Genomic DNA, 25,423 nt, shown 5'->3' on the forward strand with positions numbered 1-25,423 from the left:
ATCTATATATATTAATATATTTTTATTATGTTGCGATTTTATTGGCTTGACATGGCACGCTACCGAATTTTTTAAGTTAATGGATGAAATTTGATTATACAAAATAAATTGTTTTTTTTTATAACACGGAAACATTTGAGTTCATTTTAATACCATCAATAACTAATTGTAAATCATGTAAAGGGTTAAATACCAAATACCCCATTCGGGTTTGGTAACTTTATTTTTACCCCCCTGGGGTTTCATTTTTATCACAGGATCCCCCTGGGTTTTGATAAAAGACCAAATTAGTCCATCCGTTAGTTGACCGTTAGCTGACCGTTAGGACTGACACGTGGACCAATTAGATGTTGACACGTGGCACCTATTTATTTTTTTTTAATTTTTTTTAATTAAAAAAAAAAAAAAAAAAACCCACCCCCTGGGCACCAGGGGGTGGCCGAAGCCACTCCCTTTACCCACTGGGGGTGGCCGAGCCACCCCCATGGAGCCTTGGGGGTGGCCGAAACCACCCCCATGGAGCCTTGGGGGTGGTTTCGGCCACCCCTAGGGCTCCATGAGCCACCCCCAGTGGGTAAAGGGGGTGGCTTCGGCCACCCCCTTGGAGCGGCCACCCCCATCCGGCCAGATGGGGGTGGCCTGGCCACCCCCATGGCCAAAGGGGGTGGCTCGGCCACCCCCAAATGGCCAAGAGCCACCCCCAATGTTTTCCGTTTTTTTTTTAAAAAAAAAATACTTTTTTAAAAAAAATTTAAAAAAATATATATTTTTTAAAAAAAAAAAATTAATATATGTGCCACGTGTTGACGTCTGATTGGTCCACGTGTCAGTTCTAACGGTCAACTAACGGATGGACTAATTTGGTCATTTATCAAAACCACAGGGACCTCCTGTGATAAAAATGAAACCCTAGGGGGGGAAAAATAAAGTTGAAAAACCCTAAAGGGTTTGGAGTATTTAACCCTCATGTAAAACACTTTCCAACTTAATGATTTTTCTTTTCCATAAAAAAAAAAAAAAAATGATTATAATGTTATTAAAAATATTATTTTAATAAAGTAAGTAAATAAAGTTTTAGAGAGCGAGATGGATGAGATTTTTAAAAAGTGGGAAGTTAAAATAGATAAATTAAATTTTTAGCTAAAATTATGAGAAACTTTATCTAGTGAGATGTAAGGATACATTTGAACGATTCTTCAACTATAATTTGGGTAATTTTTTATGGTTATTTGGTCAAAATCTAAATTTATATAATATTTTTATTTAATAATTATAATAATTATATAAAAGTTATGGAACCCCAAGAGAAAAAAAAAAATCGAATGATGATTTTCATATTAGAAAAAATGCATTTACTTCTTTTAAATTATCACACAATTTGCAATGATTCGTTCAAAGTTTTAATTTTGCACACTTTCCTTATAAGTCATTTTAAATTGTGAGTTTTACTCAATATTTACATAATTTGGTACGATAAACAACTATCACATCAAGTATGAGATCGAATTGATTGCTACTTTGACAAATGATAAGTTGGATTAAGCATGATAATAAATCATTAGAATAAAACTATATTAAAAATAAATAAATAAATATATATATATATATATATATATATATATATATATATATATATTAAGGGTGCGTTTGGAATTGTGATTTTGTAAAAATAATATGTATTTTTAAAAGATATCGCAAAATGTAAAATGTTTGGCAGTACGATTTAAAAAACACTTAATTTAAAATAGAAAATAAAACAAAACAAAAAAATTGATTTCTATAAGCATGTTATATATAGTGCTTATTTGAAAAAGTGCGAATTTAAATCAAAATCACGATTTCACATAATAAATATTGATAAAAAAAAAGGTACATTTAACATGTTTTACCAAACGCTTTTGCAATTTTAAAAAGTTGTAATTTCAAAAATGCAATTTTTAAAATCGCATTTATTGAAATCGCAATCCCAACCAGACCCTAAATCGATGTTAATAGAGTGTGCTCTATATGAACATCCGATGCAGAACACAACCGCAAAGGAAGGGGGGTCGAGACTGGAGGGATCCAAATCCCCTCCAATTGGTGGGATAATTGGAGATTCTCCAATTGTGAATTTGGGCCATTCAATTTCATCAAACACTCTATAGAATGCCACGTGTCCCACTACAAATTAAATCATAAAATATTATTTAAATTTTAAAAAGAAAATAAAAATAAAAATAATAAAAGAAAAACAAAAAAAAATGGGGTGGTTGATCACCTCATAGGGAGTGGTCGGCCACCCTAGTTGAGCCTAAGAATGGCTTCCACCTCAGCTGAGCCTAGGCGTGGCTTCGGCCACCCCAAGGGCCAAAAAAAAAATTAATTATTATTATTATTATTTTTTTTGATTTGGCCCTTAAAGGTAGATTGGCCACCCCAAAGGGCTAAACCCATTATTTTCTTAAAATGGGTTTGGCCCTTGAGGGTGACCGATCCACCTTCAAGGGTCATGGGGTGGCTGAATGGCCAATAAATAAATAAATAAAATAAAAATTGGCCTTGGAGTGGCTGAATCACCCCCAATTGGGGTGACCGGCCACCCTATTTTTTAAAATTATTTTATTTTAGTTTTTATAATTTTTATTTTATTTTTAAATTTAAGTAATATTTTATTATTTAATTTGTAGTGGGACACATGACATTTTACAGAACATTGGATAAAATTAAGCGGCCTAGATTCACAATTAGAAAATCTTCAATTATCGGGGATCGGATCTAGACCGGAGAGGGTGCACTTGACGGATTAGGATCCCCAGCAATAGCTAGGGAGTTGCCCATCAATTTTTTTGAAATCCTGACCATTGAATTTCATCCAATGATATACAAGTTGCCACGTGTCCCTTTAATTAAAAAAATAATATTTTATTATTTAAATTTTAAAAACAAATATAAAACAAAATAATAATAATAAAAAAATTAAGAAAAAGACATGGGGACCCCGAGGGCCTAACTCAAAAAAAAGATTGTTTTTAAAATTTTTGGGTTTGGCCCGAACCACCCCTAGGGCTATGGGCCACCCCCTATACTTTTTTTCTTTATTATTTTTTATATTTATTTTTAAAATTTAAATAATAAAATATTATTTTTTTAATTAATGAGATACGTAACAATTTATAGAGTCAAGCTTTAAAAAAAAATTGATGAAAAATTCTCTAACTATTGTTGGGATGCCGATCCGCACTGAACTCAAAACACGATACAAATTTGTAAAAGCAAAATTGCAACGTGTCTTGAAATTGTCCCCATTAAAAAAGGTCAAAAAAAAAGGTCTTTGCTCGACACATGAACCACCTCTTATCAACCCACGTGCACTTTGTCAAACTTTCAAACAAAGGTAAGGGAAGGAAAGGACCGAAAGGCACATGTCTTTTACAGAGAAAAACAAAAAAACGAAAGGCACGTGGGAATGCAATTACACTACACCATTACATCTCTTTAAATTTTAATTATTGATGTTGTGTCCAAGAATTTTGGGTATTTTTCTAATATTTACTTGTCACTACATAAAAGTATGTTTATTCTTTTTGATTTATTAATTATGTTCTCTCATAATCAAAAAATAAATTGATTATACACAACAATGATATGATCAAATAATTATATGTTTTAAAATTTAAACGGCAATTATTTATTTATTTTGTTATTTATATTTTTAATTCATTTTTTGTTCGAACTCCATCTTTTAATTGTGTTCCCTGTAAACTAAAACTCTAGTACTTGTGAAACATGACCATATGTGGACACCATTATTTCATGGCAGCCAATTTTGAGGAAAACGATCACTTTTCGGTTTTATTGAGAAAATTTATTTTCTCGGGCTACACACAGTCTGGAGGTCTACAAACATGGACGTGGACAGCTACTCTACAGCGTATGGAGCCATAATTGACGCCTTGTTTGCCAATGTCCATGTAACGGTACTATTTCAGGGCAGGGCCGATACTGTAGCTTGTTTATAGGATCGGAATAAGTGTTTAATTGGTTTTATTGAAAAATGTTTTTTTTGGAGAAAAATAAAAAAATATATTTTATATGAAAAAATATAAAAAATTTGTTTTGTAGTGATTTTTTTTTATTTAAATAATAATAATAAAAATTATTGATGTGATATAAAAAATAAAGATGTTGGAATTAATTTTGAGGTGAAATTTTTTTTTTTTTTTTTGGAATTGAGAGAGACCCTAAAACAGTACCGTTTCAGGCCATTGTCAAACACACCCGACGAGTTTGGCGTTCTCAGAGGTTGCCTTCATATGTCACTCAGACAAATCAAAGTTTTCATTTCCCTTTCAGTTTTCCTTAATAACGCCGTCTTCTTTTTCATTTTTGTTTCTTCTTCTTCTTCTTCTTGTTTTCGTCGCCGATGACGCCGAGTTTGATTGAAGATGTAGACCGCCGGTACTCCGGTAATTCCGGAGAAAAGCTTTTGAAATTACCGTTAACTACATATAACAAGTTAACAATAATTAACAATTTTATTTTATTTTATTTGTTTGAGATAATAAGCTGAGTCATCCCGCATCTACCTAATTAATTGCTCTTAGAAAAGATTAGGCAGATGTCTGATGTCTAAAAAGAAAAAGACATTTGTATCTTGCCCACAACCTCACGAGCTGCCCGCAAACATAATCCTAGTACTCCGCAATTGAACGTCGCGTGTAAATAGATTAAGATCAACGGTACTTGGTTGGCCCCGATTGTCCGAATGGAAATCGGCCGTCCGTTCTGACTAATTTTTTAACATCAATTGAGAAACAAGGCCAGACCTTGGATGAGGAGCCCAACACCTTGTATTTCTTGTGGGGAAAAAATGAAAGTAATCATCGGACACCACGGCGACATATGGTTGGCAAGGGTGAGATTTCAATAAGTGCCAATCATCTAAAAAGCTCATCTAATCCAATATCCTATCTTTTTTGTTTCTTTATCCTCTGTGGGTTGGCTGGTTGGTCTAAAGTGCAGTCATCCCTTTCCCACTCTCTTCTTAAATTCCTTTGTTTCAATGCGTCGTGAATATACAAATTGGCTTCGGCTGGCTGGCGACGACTACTAGTCTACTACTACACATTGTTAAAGTCCAGTCACCAGGAAACATCACTGAAGTTGGGTGTTCCAATTATGTCAAGACATCAGGCGCAATAGCAATACCAATAGATAGTGGGGCTGGTCCCAAAATCAACTTCATCTTCCTTCTTCTTTTTCTCTCTCTCAGCTAAGATTCCAAAACCTATCTCTCTTTTTGTGTGTCTTTCTCTGTCAAGAGTTCGAGAAACATGAGTTGTGTGAATCTGAGTACATGGGTCCAAACCTGTTCGATGTTCAACCAAGCAGGCAGATCCAGATCCATGTCCACCCCATCTTTCCAAATCCTCCACCCTCTGAAAAACATACCCATTTCGTTCATACCCCCAAAACGACGACGATCCATCTCGTCTGTCTCCGTCTCTGCGGTGCTCACCAAGGAAGACACTCTCAGAGAAGAAGAAGAATCAGAATCAGAGGCAAGGACTTTCAATTTTAAGACATACATGCTCCAGAAAGCCAATTCCGTCAACCAAGCCCTCGACGCCGCCGTTTCGCTTAAGGACCCCCGCAAGATCCACGAGGCCATGCGCTACTCCCTCCTGGCCGGCGGCAAGCGGGTACGCCCCATGCTCTGCATCGCCGCCTGCGAGCTCGTCGGTGGAACCGAGTCCATTGCCATGCCCGCCGCTTGCTCCGTTGAGATGATCCACACCATGTCTCTGATCCACGACGATCTTCCTTGCATGGACAACGACGATCTCCGCCGAGGGAAGCCCACCAACCACAAGGTATTCGGCGAGGACGTCGCGGTTCTCGCCGGCGACGCGCTCCTAGCCTTCTCTTTCGAGCACATCGCTGTGTCCACGGAGGGCGTACCGCCGGCGAGGATTCTCCGTGCGATCGGGGAGCTAGCGAGGTCGATTGGGGCCGAAGGACTCGTTGCTGGCCAAGTGGTTGATATATGTTCTGAGGGACTTTCTGATGTTGGGTTGGAGCACCTTGAATTCATTCATCTGCACAAAACGGCGGCGTTGCTGGAAGGGGCTGTGGTACTAGGAGCGATTCTGGGAGGTGGGTCTAATGAGGAGGTTGAGAAGCTGAGGAATTTCGCAAGGTATATTGGGCTGCTGTTTCAGGTGGTGGACGATATTCTTGATGTGACAAAATCGTCGCAGGAATTGGGGAAGACCGCCGGGAAGGACCTGGTGGCTGATAAGGTTACGTATCCGAAGCTAATGGGTATTGAGAAATCGAGGGAATTTGCTGAAAAATTGAACAAGGATGCGCAGGACCAGCTCGCTGGGTTTGATGCGGAGAAGGCAGCGCCCTTGATTGCTTTGGCAAATTACATTGCTCACAGGCAAAACTAGTGTGATGTGTGTCTGTGACACCTGATTGTTCTAGTGAAATAGGTAAATTTAAAAAAATTTATAAGCAAAGCTAGCTTGCTTGTTATGTTTGAGGAAAGGCTGAGAGATTTGCAGGTGAGCTTGTATTAAATCTAGGAATATTCTTCTATAACCATGAAATACATGCTATACTTGATTTTTGGTTTCAACTTTCTTGGTTGAATATGCAAGACATGGCTAGCTCTTTTCCTTGCTAGTTTTAGAATCTGGAAGATGTGTCTAATGAGAGTAATGATACATTTTCTCACCAAATCCCAAATTGACGGATTTGTCACTCTCACATTTACTTTTGGTCCTTTAGATTTCTAATAAAGATATTATCAAAAAAAAGATTTCTAATAAAGATACGTAGTTATTGGAATTCCCTTGAGCAATTAATCATACATGAAACCTGCAACCTTTTACCCTTGACATAAATTCATCATTGATGGAAAAGTTGCTCAGAAGATAGTCTGGTAAGCATTCTGCATTCCTTGACATAAATTCATCATTGATGATTTTTTTTTTTGGTCCCCCTTTCCCTTCAATTTCTTTTGGGCTCCCGCTATAGCCGGCCGTGCATCCCCGAGTGGCAGCCTAGATTGATTGTTTAAACTTGACTGCTCTCCTAGTCTTCATCTTTTCTAATTTAATCCAGGTCAATAGACATGCATTTAGCAAAAAGCAGATGGGACTTCGAGAAATGTGACTTGTCTGCTTTTTTTTCCCTCACTAAACATCCATCACAAGAAAAAGGCTTTCATTGCGTTGTCCATTCATGGACAGGAGGCAGATAAGAAAAAGGGTTCTTTGATCCATTTTGTTTCAAGAAAATATGAAGTCAAGCGTAAAAAACGAAATAGCGCCGTTGCCGGGGATCGAACCCGGGTCACCCGCGTGACAGGCGGGAATACTCACCACTATACTACAACGACTTGATGAGAAATTGGCATTTCAGTATATATTTCTAGGGAATTTGCCTACCGCCACTTTTACCATATTTTTTGAATTTAAAATTTAATTGGAATTAAGGTGGCAATTTTACAAATCATATAAAAAATTATTGGCTCTAATTGAAAACTAATGAGAATTCAGTTCAAATAGAAACCAAAAATATCATGTTACCATTCATGAAACTACCTATTTGGCAGTCAGATAAGATAATTGAACTAAAATCTTTTCTTTTTTGGTAAGTTAAATTAAAACTTAAATTTTTAGGTCATGAAATGTCGTCCCTTTGCAAACACTCCCTCACAATTTAAAAACTATCGTGTATCAATTTTAATTTTTTCCAATTAATTTTTGTCCCTTGGTGATAACAAAAAAATTAAAGATATTTTGATTTAACAGAAAATTTGACAGAAGGAGTTAATTGAAAAAAATTAAAAAAATTAATACATTAAATTAAAAAAATTTAAACTCTAAATAGATATTTGAAAAAACGTGACATTTGAGGTCGACGGGAAAGTGAACTGTCCCTGGTGAATTAAAGAGTGTCCTGTAAAGAATAAAGATCAAACTCCTTTGCGAAAGAGTGACTTCCTGAGTACGAAAGAGTGAATAGGGCAAATGAGTCATTAGCAGAAACATCTTCGACGTTTCCTTCACTCCCGCGTCCTGTGCTTATTTATCCCTCTTGACATTGTGCTCGGCTTCCGTCTTCAGACACAGTCTTGTCTAGGCGCGAGTGAGACACAAGAAAAGTTCAACCTGAGGCAGCGTTCAAACACGAAACTGTGTCGTATAAGAGCTGTTGACTGCATTGCTTAGTCCTCGGTACCATTTCCCTTCGCCTTCTCTCACTTTTTCCTTTCCTATACTTTTCCAACCCATCATTCTAATTGCTTTTAAAAACCTGTCATTTCCTTGATACTTTTGTCTTGATTCAAGTCATTATTTTAATTCATGGGTATCTTTCTGTGATTATCGTTTCTCGTTTTGTTCAAGATTACTGTACAACCCACTCAGGTTCACGAAGAGCTCAGCTTTTGGAGAGGATCAGTGGGGTTTGGCTTGAATTTTGTCTCTGTGGAGGGTTGAAGTGAGAAAAAACCGTCTAGTTCTTGTCATTCCAGGTACCCAACACTCTTCAGATAGAGGGCTAGCATGATTTACCCGTAAATTTGACATTTTGATTTTTGGGTTTTGCATTTATTTTCCTTTGTATCTAGCTTGTGTCGCTAGGTGAAGAATAAGCTTCTGGGTTCTCAAATCTTAGCCAAAGTTTAGACATTAGGGTCTTTTATTGTTCCTCGGGCTCCTAATCTTACTGCTTTAGCTGAATTGTGTTAAATTTTCGATTGTCTTTTCTTTGGATATTACGACCTGATGAGTTGAATCACTTGTGCTTTGCTTAGATTTGAAATTGATTCAATCAAATTGAAGTGATAAAAGAAATCATGTATTTGATAATTTACCTTACAACAAAATAACCGTTTTTGGATAGTGAAGATGCAATTACAAAGCTTAGGTTTGTCTCATTATTGGCTGCAAATTCTGCAGGGATGGGAGGAATATTTAGCAAGAACCAATTCACGGATGATATGGGCTGCTATGAGGTGGCGTGTGCACTCGATCCGGACTTACAGTCCTTTGCTGTCACCCTCCAAGAGCGCACAAACTGTGTCATCAGCTCGTTTGCGGCAGAGGTTAATGAGCCTGGGTCCATTTCTTTTGATGCAATCAGAGAGATCATCGAATGTCTGCTTGAAATGCACCGGGACGTGGCCAATTTCAATCTGAAGTGCAAGGAAGATATATGGAGAAATCAAGAATTGTTCTCATTTGTGGAGGATTATTTTGCCAATAGTCTCAAGACATTGGAATTCTGTATAGCCCTAGAGAACTGCCTGAAGCGCACGCGTGATAAACAGTTGATAATTAAACTTGCTGTCGAGCATTTTGAGGAAGAAGTAAAAGATGGGGTCAATGGGGTAAAGCATGTGAAGACATTGGAAGAATTGAGGAAATATAAGGCTGCTGGAGACCCTTTTACTGAGGAGTTTTTTGTACTGCTTAAATCGGTTTATGAACAGCATGTATTGATGTGGGAAAAATTGAAGGTTAGGAAGAGAGAGCTAGATAAGAAATTGAAATCTATAAAGACGTGCAGCAGAGTGTTGAATGTCATTTTCGCTGCTGCTTCCATTTCTGGGTTGGTTCTCTCGTTGGTGGCAGCCACCATTGCAGCTCCACACCTTGTTTTAGCTTTGGCTGGTGCATTGACTGCATTAGGTTCTGCGGGTGTGGGAAAATGGTTTAGCTCACTTTTGACTCGATATGAGGATGATCTGAAAAGTCAAAGGGAGGTAATCCGCGCAATGCAGGTCGGCACTCGAATTACAATAACGGATTTGCGTAACATCGAGGCACTTGCCAACAAATTGGAAATTGAAATTAAGTCAATTCTGGACATTGCTGATTTTGCTCTTCGTGAAGAGGATGCAGTGAAGCTTGCCATAGATGAGATCAAGAAGAAGCTGGATGTGTTTATGAAAACTATTCATCAGTTAAGTGAGGCGGCTGATAGGTGTGGCCGGGATATAAGGGACGCGAGGACGATAGTTTTGAGAACCATGTTCAGCCGTGAAAATATCTGAAAACCCTTTGTTATGTTGTTCTGAAAACTCTTGTCATGTTGGTGTTTATGTGAATCAACACCTTGAGTTAATTACGTTTTTACAACAGCACATGAGTCGGATTTTTATATTAGCATTGTAATTGGAATGGATGACAGAATGAAATGGAGATTTTAAGGATTATTTCCTTTATTAGATATGAGACTTCTCTAGGCTTTGGTGAGACTCCATTGCCGTCTTCTTTCTGTTGTATTTTTCCCTTAATTGTAAATTGCTGTCCCATTAGGCTTGTTCTGCGTCAGAGAGGGAGAAATGTTGTAATAATTAGCAGATGTACTAAACTACATTTCTCTGTTTCTTAGCTGCCAAAACATGATTATGCGGTCCTGAAGTTGACTTTTGCTCAATCAATTTGAGTTGGTGAAAAGGATAATACAAGATTTACATAGCAGCAATGGCAATGAGCACACTGTTATTTCTGAACAGGGTAAAGCAGAAGCAATCAGATTGCCATGGTAGTTCTTTTTGTTGCACTGCGGATGCCTTATTACCTTCTCTCCTATCTGCATCTCTTTGAACTTGGCTGGCTGGTAACAAACAGGGATCTCCATATAATTGTATCCAGGTCATTAAATATCAGATATGGATTGTGTGAAGTGTTTCTTTGATCCATTTTGTAATAACAAAAAGAAAAATAGAAGCTAAAGCATCTCTGAAACTTGAGAGATAAAGGGCTTCTTGAACCTCTTTCTCTTTAAACAGAAAGAAAAATACAAGTTACAAATTTGAGCGGGTACCACAGAAAAAATGCTAGCCGTAAAACATAAAAAGCGCCGTTGCCGGGGATCAAACCCGGGTCACTCGCGTGACAGGCGGGAATACTTACCACTATACTACAACGACTTGATGGCAAGGTAACACATAATTTTTCCTTTTAACAACACTCTGCACTATTGGAAATTTTCATACGTCGGTTCCATAGATTCAAAAGATCTCAACGTAGGAACCTACCTTATTCGTTATTGTCGGGCTTGGATTGGACCAGTAGCAATTTGGATCCATATTTAGATTGGTTCATTATTATGTAAAAATAACTCATATTTGATCGGTTCATTTTAAATGAATACATGATTTATCATGTAAAAAATAATTTTGTCCTTTATCAGTAGTTACCCTCCGCTCATTGTTGCCTCTTCCTCTACTTCTCATCATGTTTTTATCACCGTCAAGCCCTTTTCCCACCTTTTCACTCGTGGTGTCCCATTGCGCATCGGACATAAATTTTTTTTAAACTGATATAGAGGAAATATCTTTCAATTCATGTAAAATAGTACCAAGTATTTATAAATATTTAAAATGCACATTAAATTATTAATCTCATTAATAGCAGTTTACTAATTTAGACTAAATTTAATATACATTTTAAATGTTTATAAACACTTGACACTATATCACATGAGTTGAATGATATTTACTCCGTACCGGTTTGAAGGAAATTTATATCCTCACACATCCCTTTCTCAAAATAATTGGTGACTTTTATTATCTTCCATGCCCTTCCAAAATTGCTTTTAGAAGCAAAGGGACAAACTCATTTGGCATTGAGATATTTGGACTAGAATCTTTTCATTACCGATAGAGCATTTCTAAAAACCAAACTTTTATACCATAATCCTGCGGCAATTTCAACAAATTTTTATATTAGTCATTGTTAAAAAAAAAAAACACACTTTAAACATTGTAAAATAATTATGAAATTTTTATTATTATGATTTATCATTATTATTATTATAATATACATCCAAGAAAAATATTGAACTACGGTAGGTTTTACTATAATTTGTTTTTATAAATTTATGACAATTTATATGAGTGCGCGTGATACAATAGAAATTAAAAAAAAAAAAAAAAAAAAAAAATTTATAAATACATTCAGTTTTAATAATTAGTAGTCAACACAGACAACCTTGGACTTTTCCTCCCCCTCCGTTGTCCAGACCTTTGTCACTCTAGTTTGGCATTTTTCGTTCTTTATGTAGACCCATGAACGACCAACAGTCCAACATCATGCGCTATTAACGCGTTTTACGCCATGGCTTAGCCTCATTGCCACACTCCTTCGCCTTGGTCCACTTTTCCTCCACAGTAAGTTTTCCCAACATCATCTTTATTACTTAAAAAAAAAAAAAAAAAAAAAAAAAAAAACTTTTATTTCTGTAATTATCATCTGGTAGATTTCGTATTCTTCAAGATTATTGTACTACTCAGATTCACAAAGATCTTAGCCTCTGGAGATCGCCACTTTTGGCTTGGATTTTGGGATTGTGTACTCTCTGTGGTGGGTTGAACTGAGAGAAATCCCGGCTAGAAAGATTTAGCCGGAAATTTGACTGTTTGATTTTGGGGCTTGGGGTTTATATTGAGTTTGATCTAGGTTGTATCGCTAAGTGAAGCATAAGCTTTTGGGTTCTCAAAATCTTTCATTGTTCCCCAAGCTCCTATTCTTCCTGATTTTAGCTGAATTTTGTTAAATTTTAGAGTATATTTTCTTTGGACTGTGCGATCTGGTTAGCTGAATTGCTGGTGCTTTTCTTAGATCTGAAATTGCTTCAATCAAATTGAAGTTAGAAAAAGAAAAAAATCGTGTATTTGCTATTTTAGCTTATTTTTCATTTCGTTTCAAAGCCGCAAATGATGGGAGGAAAATCAAGCAAGAAGACTGGTGGTGATGCCCCGCCAGCCCAACTCCTCCAGATGAATCCCAATACCCAATTCACGGCCGATCTGAGCTCCTATGAGGCGGCGTGTATGCTCGATCCGGACTTACAATCCTTTGATGCCACCATCCAAGAGCGCACCAGCCGGGTTATCAACTCGCTTGCCACTGGGGTAGAGGTTCGGTCGTTATCTTTTGGCTCACTCAGAGAGGTCACCAATAGTCTCCTTGAGATGGACCAGGAAGTGGTGAAAGTCATTCTGGAGTGTAAGAGAGATATATGGAACAACCAAGACTTGTTCTCATTGGTGGAGGACTACTTTGAGAATAGTCTCAAGACACTGGACTTCTGTACTGCCCTTGAGAACTGCCTGAAGCGCACTCGTGATAACCAGTTGATAATTCAACTTGCGGTGACGCATTTTGAGCAAGAAGTAGAAGATGGGGTTGATGATGGGGTGAAGTACATGAAGACACTGCAAGAATTAAGGAAATTTAAGGCTGCTAGGGACCCATTTACGGAGGAGTTTGTTGTGTTGTTTCAATCAGTTTATAAGCAGCATGTATCGATGTTGGAAAAATTGCAGCTTAGAAAGAGAAAGCTAGATAAGAAATTGAAATCTATGAAGACGTGGAGGAGAGTGGCGAATGTCATTTTTGTTGCTGCTTTTGTGTCTGTGCTGATTTTCTCGGTGGTGGCAGCTGCCATTGCAGCTCCACCCCTTGTAACAGCTTTGGCGGGTGCATTGGTTGTTCCAATAGGCTCAGTGGGAAAATGGTGTAACTCACTTTGGAAGCGCTATGAGAATGCACTGAAAGGACAAAGGGAGGTAATCAGCTCAATGCAGGTTGGAACTTACATTACAATGAAGGACTTGGAGAACATTCGGCTACTTGTCAACAAATTGGAAATTCAGATTGAGTCGCTCTTACAGAATGCTGATTTTGCTCTTAGAGAAGATGAGGCAGTGAAGCTTGCGATGGATGAGATCAAGAAGAAGCTGGAAGTATTTATGGATACCATTGAGAATTTAAGTGAGCATGCTGATAAGTGTAGCCGGGATATAAGGAGGGCGAGGACGGTGATTTTGCAGAGGATAATCAGACACCCAACTAACTGAAAAGCCCTTTTGGTATGTTGTTCTGGTAACCCGTAACTATTCTTATGTTGGATTTATGTGAATTTTATACAGCAGTTAAAGAATCGTTGATGGAATAACTTCATAGACCCTTATCAAAGAATCTAAATATAGAGTTTTGTTGTTGAGCAGGCTTTTCCTTTTTCTTTGTGATGGGGATGGGGATTTATAAGAATGTTGCTTAAATGATTAATAGATGTACTATAACTCTATAACAAAATTTGTGTTTCTTAGTTGCTCAATACAAATCTATAAAACATGATTGTCCAGTCCTGAAGTTGACTGTTGCACCTATCAATTTGAATTGGTATTACTCTAAAAGATTGGTGTTGATATTATTATCAGGAGACAAAATCTCCAGATCACTTTAAATTATAATTGGAGTAACGATCTTTGACATTTTCGGGGAAACTACAAAAGTGACATAGCAGCAAGAGTAGGTATATTGTTCTGATATAGCGAAAGTGATTTTCTGATAACTCTGATGAAAAATTACAATCATAATAGTACCAGGGTAAAGCATTAGCAATCAGATTATCATTACAGAGTAGCATAAGTGACTAAAACCACCATAGAAACCCATCTTTAATATAATGCGTGACAAAAAAATAAATTAGATCTCTCAAAACCATATCTAGTAAACAAGCTTGAGATGTGATTACTCTTGTGATATAGATAGCCTCAATTAGCATCCAATACAGAACAGGAGCATATGCTTAGATCCAACATGCAAAAAAAGCAGAGTATCTGTGGACTGTGGGCTGGCTATGGGTAAGCCGAAGTAAATTGTGAATCGTCTTACTTATGTGAAAAGCATGATGTCTTAATATCTTATTAAAAAATGATGTATTACCTATCCAGAAACATGAAGTAGAAGGAATAAAAAGGAATTATGGTGAGTTTTCATTTGAAACATTGAAAGCATTTTCTATTTTATATAATAAACATATATCTAAGGATGGACTACGCTCAAGTAATCTTGAGGATGAACTACGCTCGAGTAATATTGAGAAAAACATGAGTCAGGAAATGAATTGTACCAGGAAATAAGCCCTGGTCCAAATAGGTGATAGTCTCTGTGGGGTGAATGCTGTCAGTTTAGGTCCTATCCTTTGAACCAAAAAACTAGAAAATAAAAAAGTATAGCCAAGGTACGTGAAAAGTAATCAAATATATACTGCAAATATTGTGGATTACAGTGGATGACAAGTCGAGTCTAGGCTGTCTACAAGGTACCTTCTCATGTGATAATTATTTGTAGTCAATACGGAGGGTGGATATCATCCATTAAAACTTCATTTTCTAACCATCTAAAGATGTAGCTCCTTAGTGACTCAATCCAAGGACTCAATCCTGAGAACATTAGAAGTGAGATTAATTCCTGTTCACGCCCTCCGCATGAGGATGCAAACCACACTGCATTTATTAAAATGTTTTCTTCAGATTGACAGTTTCATGTGCATGTTTTGTTTCATATTCTATATATGTTCTTTCAATTTTTGAATTGCGAAATTGAAATTGTGCTGGTTGGTGTAAACATCAGCCATGCATGTAATTCATGTCCTTTTTTTTTAAAAAAAAAAAAAAATTTAAATTTATCTATTTTTATTTTTATGGACCTATTGTTAGGCATTTCAGTCAAGAAACTTAAATATAATTTGTTTTTATTATATAAATGGTTTATTCAAGCACACTCAAGCATAGTGAACAACAAATGCATGATTCTTTTAAAAGTAATGTTAGAAATCATATTCTTATCTCACAATTATCTTACAATGTTGCCCGTGGCGGTGGTAGTTCTTATCAACCCTTAGATCAATCATTGTTAAAAAATATGAGATAATTATAAAATAAAAATATAATTTTTAGCATTATTCTATTTTTAATTCAGAAAGTTTTGGGTCATCGTGTGTAGATTTATGGGAGTTGGTGTACCTAGCACCCTGTGTTGGTCTCCAAAAATAGTAGTGTTTCACAACTATTTCCCTTAATATTTTTTGGAAGGGAAGTTAACATAGAGAGAGAGAGAGAGAGTTGGGCTAATGACTACTCTAGTAAAAACCAACTCATTCCTTGGGTATTTCTTAAGTAGTATCAGAGCATTCATTAATCCTTCAACCACCTTGCTTCCATCATTTTCTTCCTCTCTCACGTTTTTTGTTCGTCAATATAAAGAATTATGTTCCCGTTGAACTCACTTATTGATACCATCTTATTTGAATCCATATCACTAGGGGTTGGACAGAAGCCTAGCCCTACGCTTGCTTTGTTTTTTTTTTTTTTTTAACATTGCAAAATAAAACATAACATCAACCGAAAATGGGTTAAAAAAAATGGGCCACTAAAAACGGCAGTATAAAGAAACACCTACACGACAGAGAAGATATATAGCAATGATAATGAGTTTGCAATGGTGGGAAGTTGTTGGGCACTTGGGCATGTGAGGGAGGTTGAGCATAATAAATTCTGCTTTTTTATTTGCGATCGTATTGAACAGGATGATCATCAACATGCACCTGCGCGCTATCAACAGACAGAAGAAATATCTGGAGTGAAAATTAGTCTGATCACACACGTCATTGTAAGGAAATAATTAATAGCATAGAATATATACTAACGTACCAATAATTGCTGCATACTCCATATATAGGAGGCTGACGTTTCTTCAATATGATTCTGGCATCGTTTTATTAGTACGAAACGCGGTGAACTGCAAGTGAAATTAAAAAAGAAACCGAAAGAAAAAAGCATTGGGTACTCTTCCTTTTGATTCTCCAACTTGTGGGGTTGAGCTTTGCCTCACCTCAATTAGCCAAAGTCAACCACACCACTCAAATTTATCACAGCCATGGGCACCATCGACATTTCGGCAAACCTTTCCACAGTATTCACGTAATTACCATACTAGAGAAGATGACGATGCCTACGTTGGCACTTGCGTTTTTGACAAAATCATATTTTTGCTCTTATTGATATATCCTGGAGATAAAATTGATGTTCAAAGATGCCCACAAAGAATATAAAGTGTATGATAAGACCCGACATGTAGAATATTTAACGGAAATAGAGAGTATATTTTAAGATTATACTAAAAGAAATACACATTTGTTGGAATATTGGAGATTATTATTGGGTGGATATCAATAATTTTTATAAGACTATAGCTAGCCATTTATTCGATCAGTTGCAATGCTTTGATCCCCACCTTTGCTCCCAATTGTACTTGGAATATTAATAATTGTAGCTCAAAAACTTACACCCAATAAATAAAATAATAATAAATTAATGGCTGAACCATATCGAACTCATGGGATGGAGTTGCAGAGTCGATAAGGATGCAGACTACGTCAACTTCTGACAGTTCACCAAGTCGGTTGGATGCTGACAATAAGATGAATTATTTTGATCAGATGGAAGCAGAGGGGGCTGATGGGGCCATGGCCATGGCTTGGCCTCGTAAGCTCCCTGGTTATTAAATGTAGAAATGAATGATTGAAAAGTATAATATGATGAAAGAGAAGAAAAAAACAAGCAGAAGCAGGAAAAGAAACGGATGAATCACGAAGCATCAGTGCTACATTTTATATTTATAATTGGCTGTATTTATAGAGAGGCTATGAGTGGTGAATAAGAAATTCGCCCTACACTAATTAAATAAGAAAGGAAATAAACCTATAAGAAAACTGTACTATAAAATATTGGGAAAATTTCACTCTTAACCCCTTGAACTTTTATCACTTTTGTAATTACCTTTTAAAGTTAAAAAAACTCTGATCAATTTAATGTATTGAACTTCAAATTTTTTTGCAATGTTACATTTCCGTTAAATCCTGTCAAAATTTCCAAAATACCCATGTTTTTTATTATAAAAAAATAAAATAAAAAATTGCAAAGATTCAGGCGTTGGTAATAATTTAACAAAATTTGCAAAACTACCTACGTCTGAATATTTGCAATTTTGTTTTTGTTTTTTTTTTTTATATATAAAAAAATGGTATTTTGAAAATTTTGAGAAAATTTAACGAAAAATCCTAATCTATGAGGGGCATTGCAAAAAACTAAAACTTTGATACCATAAATTGAGAGTTTAATTTAAAATTTTGGGAGGTAATTTCAACGTGAAAGTTCAAGAGGGTTTTGTGAAGTTTTCTCTTAAATATTCTAACATTTTCCTTAAAAGAAGGAACTTAAAGGGGCTCGAATTTAGGTCTTTAGAGACTAGAAAATAAGAGTAATGTTAGGGACCATCTTTTTATCTTTCCAAAGCTGATGTGGCTTTCAAAATCACCATTGAATTCAAGTATGATTCATCTAAAATTTAATAATGATTTTAAAAGTCACATCAGCTTTAGGATGATAACAAGAGAATAAAAAGACGGCCCCTAACATTACTCAGAAGATAAACCTAGCCGTTAGGTGTAAACTATTAGGTTTAGATAAACTAAGGAGGATATGGTTTAAAATCCTAAAGGCATATTGCATGCCTGTATTCTAAATGAAAATTCAAAGAGATTTTTGGCATTTTGTTTACTATCCCCAACCGCAATTCTAAATGCAAGAACATTTGGCATATGATGTTTTATTTAGATCCACGACAATTGCATGTTTCTGCTGGCATGGTGCAATATTAGAGATGTCGTGTATGCTAAAAAAACAGGTATGAAACTCGTGGAGAGCATTTGATGATGTCCCTTTTGTACATTATTGATCTTCTAGATATCGCATATATATAAGATCTTAAGTAATTTTCTCTTAATTGATACTAAAATCCATGTGAACAATTTATTAATAACACACTTTTGATTCGAATCAATATAAATGATGTTAATGTGTTATCTTATTGTAAAAATATTAATTAAATAATTGAATTTATCATTTATTATTAGCTTAAGTTTATTTGAACAACTGATGGTTTAACATAATATCTCCGGTAATTTATCTCCCATTTTAGTTCAGCATTTCACATATTGTGCCTAACTTATTAAGGAAAAGTTTGAGTCGATATATCGAGTGTTATAATAAATGATTAAACTTGTCATTTTCTATTACACAATAGCAGAAGATAACACAACATCTCGTTCAAGAAATATGTCATCTAATTAGTTCAACAAAATATAATGGCATATCTAGTGTATATAGGGATTTAAACGAGCTGAGCTTGAGCGAGCTTACCTTAATTGGGTTCGGCGCGTTTAAATTTTACTTGAGCTCAAGGACGAGCCAAAAAATTGAGCCCGAGCTCGAGCTCATAATAAGTCGAGCTGAGTCAGCTTACGAGCTAGCTCTTATATTTAATTTAACTTAAATTTTTTATTATTTTAAATTTTTTTATTATAAATTTAAACTTCAAGTACGCTTAAGTAGCTCAAGAAGCCAGCTTGCATATGAGTATTTGTTTAGCCGGGCTATCCGAATATGGAGTTTAAGTCAATACAGCAAAACACTTGATTTCGAAAAGAGGATATGCATCCTTTTATAGTAAAATGATGCGATTAGAAAAAAAAAATCATCAAATTTTAATATTAATATGAGTAATTATGCGAACAACTACAAATTTGAGCCTTATACAAACTGTTCATGAGTCTAACTGAGTCGAGCAAAACTTGTTTTGTTTAATATTTGAGCCAGTATTTGTGTTCCTGAAACGCCTCATTTTATAATCAAGCCGAGCTCGAGCTTGCTCGCAAGGGCTTCGCTCAATTAACACCCCTAAGTGTATATATATATATAATCGTTACTCCATTTAAAATTTTAAATGATGTATTACTATATGTACTATTAAATACAATAAAATATAATCTAGACTATGTATTATTACTATATGTACTATTAAATACAATAAAATATAATCTAAACTATAAAACAGATCATCCACCTTTCAAACCTTCTCCGGCCGCTAAAATCAAACCAATTTTGACACAAACTAAGCATAATCACATGAAAATATATGATTGGGATACGTATCTTTTTAGCCCTAGTGATCATAAATTTTGTTATTAATTAATTTTGCATGCTAAAAACATGATACTCTAAGCACAACAAAAATTAGTCGGCCAAAAAGTCAATACCATCAAATTAGAAATAGAGGACTCGCAATATCACATGTGCGGTAATTAACTTAATTATATACTTTGACCCACACAATAATAAGAGTGCGATATCTACATTTTCCTCCGCTCTTGCTAATGATGTTGTTAACTTGTCACATCCCACACATGAATTTGTCAATGGTTATTTAAAATTTTTTGTTTATATATATATATATATTAACCGTGTGAATGGATTACTTCAAAATAATAATAATACCATGTGATTAATGGATATACTTAATTTAATTCATTGTCGTCGATAATAGCAGTAACAATGTAGTTACCAAAATAATTACTTAAGTGTAGATATCAATATAATGCCGTTGAAGTACCCAATATTCTATTTTTAAGTAACCTTGCAGCTTGCACTAACCCACCAAATCCAACCGGATTTTGGCTTGAAAATAAAGACCGTATTGTTCATGGTATATTGGTATTAGCTTTTTGGTTTTTATTTTTGGAAAAAAAAAAATCAAATTTAGCCATTAGTTTTTCGTGCAATTTCAATTTAGCCCTTTAGTTTTTAATTTTGACAATTAGGTCATTACATTTTCCTCTTTTTTCAAAGGACACAAATTTCCTCCAAACAATTTCCTTCAACCCACTCCAATAAGTGACAAGTGTCATTTAACATTATTTGGTTTCTAAAAAATTAATGTTTGAGTTTCTAGATTAATTTTTTTTAAAAAAAAGTTTCTAGATTAATTGAATGACAATAAATGACACTTAAAATATTCAAAAAAAAAATGTAAGAGATGACACTTGTCACTTATTACAGTGGGTTGAAGGAAATTTCCTCTAAACCAGTTTAGAGGAAATTTTTGTCCTTTTTCAAATAAGTTCCTCCATTAACCTTTTGTCCTATCCTATTAATTAATGGTATAACACATCAAACCAATAATTTAAGAGATATGATAGTGGCTCAACTGAGCCTCATATAAAATTCAACTTTTACTTACTTGGCACAAAGCCACACAAAAGTTGTGTCAGGTTTAAAATTAAAATTAAAAAAAAAAAAAAAAAAAAGAGAGAGAGAGAAATCAAAACATATGTTCACAAAAGTTGAGTCTTAAATGAGATTCAGTTAAGCCCCTATCATATCTCAAAATTTAATAACAACACGTATGACACAACATGTATGAATTAATATACCATAAAATGTTTATTTTATTTTATTATTTTTTTTTGTCTAAAAAAAACAGAGACATGTGAGAGGGTTGGTCGACCATCACCACTTACGAATGAGAAGTGACCAACCCTCTCTATGAGAGAATATGACTTTCCATTTAAAATGAGACGGATAGTATATATCTCGAATTAGGACCATCTTTAGTTCATTTAAACATGATAATATTTAGCTAGTTATATTAAATGGATATTTTTATCCACTCAAAAAGTGAAAAAAGATAAAAATACCCATATAATATAATTAATCGGATAAAATTGGAGTCCATTATCAACGTTTAAAGTTGATGCATTTAATAGATTAGATACTTTTACATTATTTAATTTTTTTGAAAGACGTGCCAATATACACACTTTAAATCCTAACCATAAAATTGATACTATCTATTTAATTTAAAACTAATAGGATCATTGTCCCTCTAATATGAAAGGTCCCTCCCTTGTAAGAGACAACTTTATTTGTTTTGTTGTATTTAATGATTTATAATTTTTAAATAATGTAATTTGACAATATATACACAATTAAACCAGCGTAAATACAACAATTTTAATCCAAATTAGTTGGTAACAATTTACATTTATTTATCCCAACAACTTTAAATCGGTTATTGTAACATATTTTAAATTAATAACATAACAATGGAAAATAACTAGGAAAGAATAACATAACTCAAAATCGGAAAGATTATAAATTTGATATTTTTAGGGAGGCGAGAGGTAGTAAATGTTACCATAACGTAACATAACCGGTGGAGGTCTTATCGATCGAGCACTCCTTTTGAGAAATCTTCCCAATGGCTTTTAGTTTTGGTGGCGAGTAAATTGACTGACTAGAGGCTCAGAAGAAAAGAGTAAATTGACTAGCGAGGAATTTCCGTGACAAGCAAACCACTTTTTTTCAGATATGAAGTAACGACAGGGCCTATGTGGCGACACGTTTGCGTGGAAGCAAGACCCATTAATTAGCTGTCACTTCCTAATTTCTCGCACTTTTTTGTACAACTTTAACGTTATTAACTCATCCCGTGTATGTAAACCTAGCCTTTTTTTATTTATTTACACCTTGATTTTCCATGACAACCATTTATCATGACACGTGTTCAACATCAGCAAACAAAACAACGGGCCCATATCATTATTCAAATGATCGGACGGTGGTGACTGAACCCCCAACTCTTTTGATCTTCTCGCGCTACGCGATAATGAACCCAGTCACTTACGTGGGAATATCGAATATCTCTTTCCCCGCCAACCAGGCGCTAGAAACGAATATGCCAAAACGTAAGGCAAGAAAGCCACAGACCTTTCCCCTTCAGTCGTTCACAACGGCACGTCGAATTTCTCTTCGCTTCTCGTGCCAATCTCAATATATCGAGATGTTTTCAATTTTATCTTTATTTTATTATTATTTTTTTTTTTCGTCATAATCTCCAGCGTAATGGGACACCTATATATATCGAGGAGGTTTACAATTTGCAAAACGATCAAAGCGATTCTTCCTATCATCAAAGGCTTCAATCTCTCTAGAAATTTCTCTCTTCTGTTAAAATGGCGTTTAGGAAAACCCTAGCACAGCGTCTCTTCAATATTACCAAGGTCTCGACCCAAACCCTCGCGAATTGCCGGATTTCCTCGTCGACTGTCCGGACCCGGGCTCCACCCGACCCGGATAAAGCCTCCATTGTTTCCGATCCCGGGGATGGCGGGATTTTCCGGCGCTTTCTCCACAAACGGTCAGCATCGTTAGAGCCGGTGCTCCGGCCGCTTTCCGTCGGGGAGAACCTAATGGGGAAGCTGAAGTCCATGGGCATTGCCCAGGACCGGATCCGGTTTGACGGCCTGAGCCCTCCTCCTCCGGCGCCGACCGGTCCGGCGGATGGGCTGACGGTGGAGGACGCGAGGAAGCTGCTGAGGGTGGCGCAATTGGAAGCTGTGAAAGCAAGGCTGAGAGAGATCCAGAAGAGCTGGATACCGTATTCGGACTTTGTTCGGGTCTGCGGAGAGGGCTCCTCGGATTCGGATCAGGGTCTCTGGTTGGCCAAGACGCTCGACGAGTCCGGAAACGTCATCGTCTTAGGGAACGTCGTGTTCCTCAGACCCGACCAGGTATTCATTTTTTTTTCCCCCTCTTTTATTTTCCTCTATCCATTCATTAAAACTCGAATTTCTTTTTGTTTTTTTTTTTTCTGGGCTTTTTCTTTTTGTTGGGTTTATTTTTACAGATAAGATGTTATAATAATGATGGTCCTGAAAGGGTCAGATTCAGCTAAGAGATTTGTTTTTTTAAATTTAATTTGGGGACTACCAAGAACTGATATGGTTTTTTTTTTTTATTTTTTTTTTTATGGTTATTTTTGCTTTTGTTTCTTTGCGACAGGAAAGTGAAACTATGTTGTCACGCCAGATCTAAAACATGTAAAAGGGTTCCACGTTTGAGATGGAGTGTTGGACCAAAAATGCCCTTCAGTTTCTACGGTGACAAAGTTTGTTTCACCCTGGGGCCCAAACTCAGGTCATGGGGATAAAAAACCCATGGCCTGCCCTCTCCCAGAATTAAGGCAATAAATAACTAAATTAACAAAAAAAAATTATATATAGAATGGGAAAATGTGGGGAAAGTGGGAAAAGGAAAGAGCAAGAATTAGACAGAGTAGGTGAATGAGACAATGAAAAAGAGATCTGGTGCTGAAGAAGAGAGAGAGAGATATCAATTTAAAGAGGAAGAAGAAAAAAAAAAAAAAAAAAAAAAAAAAAAAAAAAGGAAAAAAGGATGAGAAAGCATGATCTAACTGCATGTGTTTTCTTTGTTAATCTATTTTTAAGGGGTGTTTTTTGTTTTTGGTTCTAAAAAGTGTTTTGGCAGCGGTAAAAACTGTTTTTGTGTTTAAAAGAACGTGTTACAAAACATGATTTTTCTTTTTATTTTTTTATTTTTTTTTTTGGGGTTGCTAAGTTTTACATGGTAAGATGGGGATTGATGTAGTTAATTTTTCAGGTCATGGCTTAGGACTTTTTTTGTTTTTTTTTTGAGTCTGTCAGTGAAGACATTTATTTAGACATCACAATGCCAATGGAGTTTTGAGCTTCTGACCCACAAAAGGACCAATATTTTAAAGCAAATTTGGAAAATAAATCAGGACTGTTAAAAAATATAATCTAAGCCAAATCCTATTTTTAATGCAACTGGGTTTATAATTTGAGCTGTGATGCTTTAAATTGTGGTCTCATCCAAGTAGTGGAGGAAAAAACAAAGCCCAAGTGTGATGTAGCTTAGGTTGAGCTATGCTTTACCCAAACGTTTCAAAATCTTTGATTACAGGTGGCAAAAGCCATTCAAAGCCTTATTCCTATACCCGGAGGAAACCCAGATGAGCCAAGACGGCGGGAGGAGCTGGCGGAGATGGAGAAGCAGAGGGCGGAAATCGACAAAAAGGTTGATGCCATGGTTCGCCGGGAACTCTGGTGCGGGCTGGGGTTCGTGGTGGCGCAAACAGCCGGGTTCATGAGGCTCACATTTTGGGAACTCTCGTGGGATGTCATGGAGCCCATCTGCTTCTACGTCACCTCCATGTACTGCATGGCCGGCTATGCCTTCTTCCTCAGGACATCCAAAGAGCCTTCCTTTGAAGGGTTCTATCAGAGCCGGTTCGACGCAAAGCAGAAGCGACTCATGGAGGCTCACAATTTTGACATTGCAAGGTACAACGAGCTCCGTAGAGCTTGTTATCAATATCAACCCAATTCACCGTCTTCAGAACAAGCAGCAGCAGCCTCTTCAGCTGCTCCATTGTTCAGAAATGGTCATCAAAAGCTTGAGTTTAGTGGTCTAAATCAATAATTTGGACACCACCCAACCAACCCCCCCCCCCCCCCCCCCCCCCCCCTCTCCCCTTCCTTCCCCGGCCTATTTTCCGTCCCATATGTAACCTAAAATACAGATCATGCGGCTTTCTACAAAAGTAAGATAATATTGAGTGTTCTTAGTTTTTTGGACATATATCTACGAGTATCTCAACTCCATCTTGGGATGGGTATATGAGAAAACGAAGATCTCATATATATTAGTCATATATAGTCTGTGCAGAAGCCGTAAGTAAGATTAATACAAATTAAACCCATCTCATAAATTTCATATAAATTTATTCTCTCAATTTCTAACAACCCATCTCGTGATCCCGTTCCGTGTCGAACATAACAACATTTTCTTGCCTTGTCGGGAAGCACAAGTAAGAGGTAACGGCTGGGACATATATGTGGCAAA

The 25,423-nt window shown here is 36.1% G+C and overlaps 4 protein-coding genes and 1 non-coding gene across 6 annotated transcripts; 4 read left to right on the forward strand and 1 right to left on the reverse strand.

The window, feature by feature from the left end:
• Positions 1-4,894: 4,894 nt before the first annotated feature.
• LOC132188335 (geranylgeranyl pyrophosphate synthase, chloroplastic) lies at positions 4,895-6,625 on the forward strand. Its single transcript, XM_059602756.2, has one exon. It carries the CDS (start codon positions 5,316-5,318, stop codon positions 6,435-6,437), a length of 1,122 nt encoding a protein of 373 aa, XP_059458739.2. The 5' UTR covers positions 4,895-5,315; the 3' UTR covers positions 6,438-6,625.
• Positions 6,626-7,318: 693 nt separating this feature from the next.
• On the reverse strand, positions 7,319-7,390 carry TRNAD-GUC (transfer RNA aspartic acid (anticodon GUC)). The gene has a single exon. It is a non-coding gene; the product is annotated as a tRNA-Asp (tRNA).
• Positions 7,391-8,054: 664 nt separating this feature from the next.
• LOC132186414 (UPF0496 protein 1-like) lies at positions 8,055-10,390 on the forward strand. 2 transcript variants are annotated; one of them, XM_059600382.2, is made up of 3 exons: positions 8,055-8,231; positions 8,403-8,530; positions 8,958-10,390. In XM_059600382.2, exon 3 carries the CDS (start codon positions 8,960-8,962, stop codon positions 10,052-10,054), a length of 1,095 nt encoding a protein of 364 aa, XP_059456365.2. In that variant the 5' UTR covers positions 8,055-8,231; positions 8,403-8,530; positions 8,958-8,959; the 3' UTR covers positions 10,055-10,390. The 2 variants fall into 2 exon arrangements, with proteins under 2 accessions (XP_059456365.2, XP_059456366.2); XM_059600383.2 differs by having other exon boundaries at positions 8,424-8,530.
• A 1,639-nt stretch (positions 10,391-12,029) lies between these two features.
• On the forward strand, positions 12,030-14,016 carry LOC132186415 (UPF0496 protein At2g18630). Its single transcript, XM_059600385.2, has 2 exons — positions 12,030-12,178; positions 12,719-14,016. Exon 2 carries the CDS (start codon positions 12,725-12,727, stop codon positions 13,868-13,870), a length of 1,146 nt encoding a protein of 381 aa, XP_059456368.2. The 5' UTR covers positions 12,030-12,178; positions 12,719-12,724; the 3' UTR covers positions 13,871-14,016.
• An 8,630-nt stretch (positions 14,017-22,646) lies between these two features.
• Positions 22,647-25,012, forward strand: LOC132187610 (calcium uniporter (DUF607)). Its single transcript, XM_059601974.2, has 2 exons — positions 22,647-23,268; positions 24,482-25,012. Exons 1-2 carry the CDS (start codon positions 22,711-22,713, stop codon positions 24,998-25,000), a joined length of 1,077 nt encoding a protein of 358 aa, XP_059457957.2. The 5' UTR covers positions 22,647-22,710; the 3' UTR covers positions 25,001-25,012.
• Positions 25,013-25,423: the final 411 nt, after the last annotated feature.

This window comes from Corylus avellana, chromosome 6, assembly GCF_965113065.1.
Source record: "Corylus avellana chromosome 6, dhCorAvel1.hap1.2, whole genome shotgun sequence".
Lineage (NCBI taxonomy): Eukaryota > Viridiplantae > Streptophyta > Magnoliopsida > Fagales > Betulaceae > Corylus > Corylus avellana.

What these genes read in the sequence shown, in the direction of transcription:
- LOC132188335 (XM_059602756.2), top strand. Translation starts at nt 5,316, where the DNA reads ATGAGTTGTGTGAATCTGAGTACATGGGTCCAAACCTGTTCGATGTTC.
- LOC132186414 (XM_059600382.2), top strand. Translation starts at nt 8,960, where the DNA reads ATGGGAGGAATATTTAGCAAGAACCAATTCACGGATGATATGGGCTGC.
- LOC132186415 (XM_059600385.2), top strand. Translation starts at nt 12,725, where the DNA reads ATGATGGGAGGAAAATCAAGCAAGAAGACTGGTGGTGATGCCCCGCCA.
- LOC132187610 (XM_059601974.2), top strand. Translation starts at nt 22,711, where the DNA reads ATGGCGTTTAGGAAAACCCTAGCACAGCGTCTCTTCAATATTACCAAG. An exon ending in TGTTCCTCAGACCCGACCAG is followed by an intron (nt 23,269 to 24,481) that starts GTATTCATTTTT and finishes CTTTGATTACAG; the next exon opens with GTGGCAAAAGCCATTCAAAG.